The sequence below is a fragment of the Tursiops truncatus genome, chromosome 1 (genome assembly GCF_011762595.2).
Source record: "Tursiops truncatus isolate mTurTru1 chromosome 1, mTurTru1.mat.Y, whole genome shotgun sequence".
NCBI classification, from domain to species: Eukaryota; Metazoa; Chordata; class Mammalia; order Artiodactyla; family Delphinidae; genus Tursiops; species Tursiops truncatus.
In genome coordinates, this window is record NC_047034.1 from 73,381,079 (window position 1) to 73,387,785 (window position 6,707).

Below are 6,707 nucleotides of genomic sequence, written 5' to 3' on the forward strand. Positions count from 1 at the left end.
AACACTAGATCTCAATTTGAATCTATATTTGAATTAATGCAGAAGACTCTTGGAACCTTTCCATATACCAGAGTAAACTGGAATACCATTTAAGCATTTATTGAATTAAATGGTTTTAGTAACACTGCTACAGTGGTCAAGCCAGTGCAGTCAACAAAAGAAGGTAGGTGGTCATTCACCTTGACTTTGCCTGCCCTTTCTAGTGTAAACAAAGGAATATTGGAAGTCACAGGTAGAGGACATTCTGCCCAGGTCCAACAACCTCGCACGTAATAGAGGAAGCCCCTCCCTTGTTAATGAGGCCCGGAGATGGTAGAGGAGGTGGGCCTTGAGTATGGAGCTTAAAAAAAAAATGTAGAGGCCTCAGCTCATTCTTGGAAGCAAGAACCATAATAAATCCTTTGGGATCCTGAGTCCTGCTCTACACAGGTTTCTTTGGGCCCCACATAAATGGGTAAGACTGAAGTGCTTCCAACAAACCACAGGGCTGCCCTTTTGATGTCCCAACACCTACAGGGAGTCCTGGAGGAAACAGGCAGCCAGGGAATGGTATTTGTGCTATTCTGTGGCCATGGGCCCATCTTCTGGCCTGTTACTTGCTTGGGGAACCAGGGGGGTAAACTCCTGAATCCAGCATTGCCCTCCTTCGGGCTGTTTCCTTGGCAACACTGTGGTTTAGCCGCCTCAGCCGTTCCTACAAAACAAGATTGGGAATCAAATTAACTGCTCTGTGAAAGGATTTGAGCTTGCTGTCAACTAGGCTGGAAAATATCTTAGGCTTGCTTCATCTCAACGTTACGTCTTCTAAGGTATGTAAGAACATAAATGAGAGTAATTGGGGGTTAAGAATAAGAACAGTAAGTTCTATTTTGGCTGGCATTAGTTGACAACTCCCTTTCCCCAAAAAGACTAAAAATTACGGTGACTTTCGCTGTGTTGGGGACTTCATGACACCCCTTGAAAATCGGAGAATACCTTAAGGACTTAGAAGAACAAAGAATTACTGTTGGTAGGAAATTCCTTTACCTGGGCATTCTGTAGGATGTTATTAACCAAGACGACTCGTCGCCGGGCATTAAGGAGCTTCTTCACATAGGGGTCGAGATCCAGGGCCACTTTCTGATCCTCATTGATACGGCACAGTTCTGGGAAATGGAAGGAAGATGCAACTAAACACCTAATGGCCTTCTCGTTCTTGGAACAAGTAAGCTAGTAAATGCTATGGAAAGCACTCTTATGCCACATGGGCACAGTCACTAGAAACTTAAGAGGAGTCCATCGGCAGCCCTGGAAGCAAGTGACAGAAACCCAGCCCCAGAGGTTGGCAAAACATAAGGTCCTATAGTGAGTTGTAGGATCCCGGGTATACAGGGATGCTTACTCACCGGTAGCTAGGTTGTCAATTTGTTCCCGGAGCTCTACTTGGCTCTCTCTGCAAAGAGGTACAAGGCCTACACGGTCAGTTAATGGAACTCAAAAACCTAGTCCCCTATGTTTCCTAAGTGCTCAGAAAAGCCAGCCTCTGCCCCCACCGGCAGGCCCTCCGCCGGTCTGCCCCGCCTCCAATCAGTTTCCCCAAATTCTTAGTCCCATCCGAACGCCGAACTCGTCTTATCTCCGCCCTTTCTTGGCCCCGCCCCTACAAAACCAAATCGAGGAGAGGCCCCGCCCCAACCTTCCCTCTTGGGCACCTGACGGCGTGGACGTGAGAGTCAAGCTGCTGCACAGCCGGTCGCAGGAACTCGAGGAGCCCCTCGGCGAAGAGGTCGCGGCCTGCAGGCCCCGCCACGGGGGTTCCTGCCCCGGACACAGCGGCGGAACCAGCTCCCGACATCACGAACTGCCCTTACGGCCGGAACCTGCCGCGAGGGCCGCCGGGAACTGAAACCCCGCCGAAGTGCGCCGCTAGGGGCCGCCCGGGGAGTGCCAGCTCCGACCCCGGCCTGGGATTTCTGGGAAACGCAGTTTCTGGAGCCAGCAGGGCGGGGCGAAGGGCCGGGCCCTAGAGCTACCGGGAGTTGTAGTTCTTTGTAGGCCATGAAGTGGCGGGTTTTGAAAGTCTCCAGACTTCAAGGGCTAGAAGGAAGGAACCATTTTGGGGATGCGTACGTTTTGTTTTCTCCAAAGGTGAAAAATAAATGCTTATGTCCCCAGTTGTCCATAGCTTTCCCATGTTAATTTTGTGGGAAAGCCAGATGATAGTCATAGTATAGTATATTTCTAAATTTAAGTGTATTTTTTAATGGCACTAAAGTATGTGCAAAACTGCATCTGAATACTATTCAGCCTTAAGAAGGAATGAAATTCTGATACATGCTATGCGTTAAACGTGACATTATGCTAAGTGAAATAAGCCAGACACCGAAGGACAAATATTTAATGGTTCTGCTTGTATGAGGTTTGTAGAACAGTCAAATTCATGGAGAGAAAATGTAGTTCTATCTCCTGATCAGAACAGTGTTGCCCCTTCCGCCGTGGCAGCCATTGAGGAGCGGCAGCCATGGCTCTGCGCTACCCCATGGCCGTGGTGGGCCTCAGCACGGGCCACAAGGTGACCAAGAACGTGAGCAAGCCGAGGCACAGCCGCCGCCGCAGACGCCTCACCAAGCACACCAAGTTTGTGCGGGACATGATCCGGGAGGTGTGCGGCTTTGCCCTTTATGAGTGGCGGGCCATGGAGCTGCTCAAGGTCTCCAAGGACAAGTGGGCCCTCAAGTTCATCAAGAAAAGGGTGGGGACACACATCCGTGCCAACAGGAAGAGAGAGGAGCTGAGCAATGTCCTGGCCGCCATGAGGAAGACGGCAGCCAAGAAGGACTGAGCCCTTCCCCTCTGTGCACAATAAAACTTTTCCAGAAAAAAAAAAAAAAAAGAACAGTGTTGCCGGCGGCTGGGGGGAAGGGGGAATGGGGACTTGTTGCTTAATGGATACAGAGTTTCAGTATGGGATGATTTAAAAGTTCTAGAGACTACTAGTGGTGATAGTTACATAATGTGAGTTTACTTAATGCCACTGAACTGTACACTTAAAAATGGTTAAAGTTGGGGCTTCCCTGGTGGTGCAGAGGTTGAGAGTCCGCTTGCCAATGTAGAGCACACGGGTTCGTGTCCCGGACCGGCAAGATCCCACATGCCGCGGAGCGGCTGGACCCGTGAGCCATGGCTACTGAGTCTGCGTGTCCAGAGCCTGTGCTCCGCAACGACAGAGGCCACAACACTGTGAGGACCGTGTATCGCAAAAAAACCCAACAAAAGTTTCCCTACTTTTGTTTTTCATGGCTTTCCAGAGAGTTTACATCTCTTGTTGAATTCTCAACAAGAGGCACAGCCCTCTGTCCTTTAAGCCCTAATGTGTTCCAGTGATTCACAATAAATGGGCACCAGAATGTTCAGCCTTGAGCTTTGATGAAATAAAGCTCCTATTTTAAGGCAAACAAGAAAAATGTAAACGTGAAAATGTTCTCTGCTTGGGAATTCCCTGCTGGTCTAGTAAAAAAAAAAAAAAAGTTCTCCCTGTTTGGGCCTCTTGTCTTCCCTCTAGTGTGCAGTGTGCGTCTGCATTATGCATTAACCAGATCTCTCCAATGTCAGAAATACCAGCTCAACCATAAATAAATTTTTCTTCTTCTGACGCCAACCATGTAACTCCTTAGAAGATAACATTCCTTTCTCAATCCTGTAAGGCATCAGGATGACCCACCACTCACCTTGTACGTGCAGATATCTTTGGTAAACTTTATGTACAATACCAATATATCATTTCCCTTAACGACAGAGATTGCTTGCAGGACAGACTAGGTCAAATGACCTGGGGAAGATACCTAATGGAATTTCTTAGCTTAAATGTTTACTTATTACCTCATTAATGTTACTAACTATGTTACTTGTATTCTGCCTATTTTACAAGATTATTGTTTCTTGCATTACCAAATGTGTGACTGAGCCTCCAATAAAAATAATGATGACTAGGCAACTTGAAACAATTGACCAAATGTACAGTTCTATAAGATCAATGATTGTAATAGCGTAACTCTAGATACAGGAAGAAACAACAAGAGCGAATCATTATCCAGACCGTAACAAACAAGTAAGACAGACAGTCCAGAGGCTTTTGGTTACTGTTGACAGGGCCTAGTCCGGTAATAGCACATTGGCCTATCAATGAAATCCTTTCCTGACGTGGGAATGAGCATTCCTAGCACCATGAAACAAGCTGGCCATGAAATGCCTCCCAAACCCTGGTTGAAATAAAGACTGAAAGGTAGAGGATTGTAAAATAAAGAATATTGCCCACTAGCCAGTTCTATAAGAATCAAGTCATTAGCCACTGTGGTCAATGACCTGCAGTACACCCTGAAGGGAATTTAGAATCAGGATGAGGCACTTCGTGCTCTGGGAAAACTGGCAGAACTGGCCCTCAGTTATGTGTTTTCAGGAGAAAGTGTTATGATCTCAGTTTCTTGCATCTTCCCATTCTTAGAAAAGCACTAAACCATGAACTAAGATCTCTATTTCTGGAGAATAGCAGTCACCGTCTACTAAGACGTGAGCTTGATTGCACAAAGTCCTAGCCGCCCACCTTATCTCTTTGGAACAGTCCTCAGAGTTTCTGAAAGACTGTAAATGCTTAGGTTGGAGACTTCCCTGGTGGTCCAGTGGTTAAGACTCCACGGTCCCAATGCAGGGGACCTAGGTTCAATCCCTGGTCAGGGAAACAGATCCCACATACCGCAACTAAGAGCCTGTGTGCTGCAGCGAAGACCCGGTGCAGCCAAATAAATAAATAAATGTTAAAAAAATATATATATATATCTCCTCAGGTTGGTTTGAATAAAATTTTCCATTTTATTTCTTTTTCCATTTCCATTTCTTAGATTGACTACTGATTAATTTTTTCATTGACAGTTTCGTCCTCAGGAATAAAGGTGTTTAAATCACTGTGGGAGAGTGGTGGTCAGCAGCTGCAAACCTGAGACCCCAACTGTGGCAACTTTTAAAGCCTTGTACAGTTTTTGTTGTTTACTGTGTTTGTTTCCCTCTATCTTTCCCTCTAGTGATTAGAGGTAAAACTCTCAGGAGAGGCTGGGGGCTTATTTGGGGAGTAAGTGGCAAGGAAGGGGGGTAGCTAGGGCAACGGCAGCCTGCTTCATAATCAGGCTTTCAGAAGAGGAAGCCCGGGGCAAAGCGGTGTGAATGTTGAAGAGGAAAGGAAAAAGGGCCAAGTCCTTGAGGCCTGTGCCAGGGACAGAGAACAGGGGCTGGCCTTGGCTGGAAAAGAGGTTTATGATCTGTGTCTAGACAGGAAGCCCCCAAGTTAGGCCACAGCCCTTTCAGGTAACTGTTTGAAGTAGGGTTGCCAAATTTAGAAAACAGAGCAAACAAAAAACTCTGGGACACTAGGTAAATTTGAATTTCAGATAAACAACAAATAATTTTTTAGTATATTATCTAGTAATCCTACTTCAAAGGCTGATTCGCTGAAGAAAATCACTCTGTGTTTTGTTTTTATGCTTTCCTTTTCACTCCTTATCACATTGACTTAGCTTTTTTTTTGAGTTAGCTCTTATATCTCAAGAGGGCATTGTACCAGCCTCCTGACTGATCTTCTTGCCTCTAGTCTCTGTACCCTCCAGGTCAGCCTGCACACTAACGTATCAGCCAGATTACATAATAACCCTGCTCAGAGAAAATTAGTGCTGAAAGGGACTCTAGAATGCATCTTTTCTTGATTCCTTGGACACCTCGGTGAGGGAGACTGGGCAAGGCTCTTCCAGAAACCCTGAAGTTGGATAACAGGTTGAAGGCCAGTGCTGGTTCAATTATTCATTCTCTAAACACTTATCAAATTCCAGGCATCATGGCACAAGGTACTCAGTGCAAACCGCCCCCCCCTGCTTGTGCCAGTATCACATAGCAGTAGTCCTCTGGTCCTTAGCTTTTCCGCAGAGGCTGAAGGAGATGTAAGTCATAAAAACTCCCCCTCTCTTCTGTCTCTGAGCTCCCCAACCCCTGTTTTTTTTGGCTGCCCTGGGTCTTCATTGCGACGCGCGGGCTTCTCTCTAGTTTCAGCGCAAGGGTTTCTCTAGTTGTGGCACACGGGCTCAGTAGTTGTGGCATGCAGGCTGCTCTCTAGTTGCAGTGCGCGGCCTTAGTTGCCCTGCTGCATATGGGATCTTAGTTCCCTGACCAGGAATCGAACCCGTGTTCCCTGCATCGGAAGGCGGATTCTTAACCACTGGACCACCAGGGAAGTTTGGTCCCCCCCTTTTTTTTTTTTTGACTGGCAGATATTTTATTCCAGTAGTTTGAATACAGACTGTAGCTACAGAGATATATTCACATACTTGCAATGAAAAGAAACCTTGACTCTGAGAGTCTTAAAAACTTTGAACCATCTGTGTAACACTGGCAAAAGTGCCTCCAAATCTGCGCAGGTTTTTATCTTGGGAGAAAGACCAAACAAGAAGATTTTCTTGCTCCACTGCAATTACTGTCCAAACTATTAAGGAGTTGCTTTTACAGTAGGCCCTCCGTATCCACGTGTTCCGCATCTGCCAATTCAACCGACTCTAAGTGCTTAGGTTGACTTGCCCCCGCCTTGCTGGCTACCTGAAGGCGGGTCTGGGAGTATGTCCACGGGAAACCTCTGCATTGTGCTGTGCTGAGCGCTGCACTGGCTCAGGCAGTACCGCTGTTGTCAAACCCAA

The 6,707-nt window shown here is 46.8% G+C and overlaps 2 protein-coding genes across 2 annotated transcripts; one reads left to right on the top strand and one right to left on the bottom strand.

The window, feature by feature from the left end:
* Positions 1-83: 83 nt before the first annotated feature.
* On the bottom strand, positions 84-1,889 carry SNAPIN (SNAP associated protein). Its single transcript, XM_004317337.4, has 4 exons — positions 1,692-1,889; positions 1,386-1,432; positions 1,027-1,145; positions 84-694 (listed from the first exon to the last, which is right to left on the bottom strand). Exons 1-4 carry the CDS (start codon positions 1,832-1,834, stop codon positions 593-595), a joined length of 411 nt encoding a protein of 136 aa, XP_004317385.1. The 5' UTR covers positions 1,835-1,889; the 3' UTR covers positions 84-592.
* A 33-nt stretch (positions 1,890-1,922) lies between these two features.
* Positions 1,923-2,875, top strand: LOC101337001 (large ribosomal subunit protein eL36). Its single transcript, XM_004317338.4, has one exon. The coding sequence runs from the start codon at positions 2,501-2,503 to the stop codon at positions 2,819-2,821; it is 321 nt and encodes a 106-aa protein (XP_004317386.1). The 5' UTR covers positions 1,923-2,500; the 3' UTR covers positions 2,822-2,875.
* The last annotated feature ends 3,832 nt before the right edge of the window (positions 2,876-6,707 follow it).

Coding starts and splice junctions, on each gene's coding strand:
- SNAPIN (XM_004317337.4), bottom strand. CDS start 1,834: ATGTCGGGAGCTGGTTCCGCCGCTGTGTCCGGGGCAGGAACCCCCGTG. Junction 1,146..1,385: donor AATTGACAACCTAGCTACCG/GTGAGTAAGCAT, acceptor TCCATTTCCCAG/AACTGTGCCGTATCAATGAG. Junction 695..1,026: donor ACATCCTACAGAATGCCCAG/GTAAAGGAATTT, acceptor CTTGTTTTGTAG/GAACGGCTGAGGCGGCTAAA.
- LOC101337001 (XM_004317338.4), top strand. CDS start 2,501: ATGGCTCTGCGCTACCCCATGGCCGTGGTGGGCCTCAGCACGGGCCAC.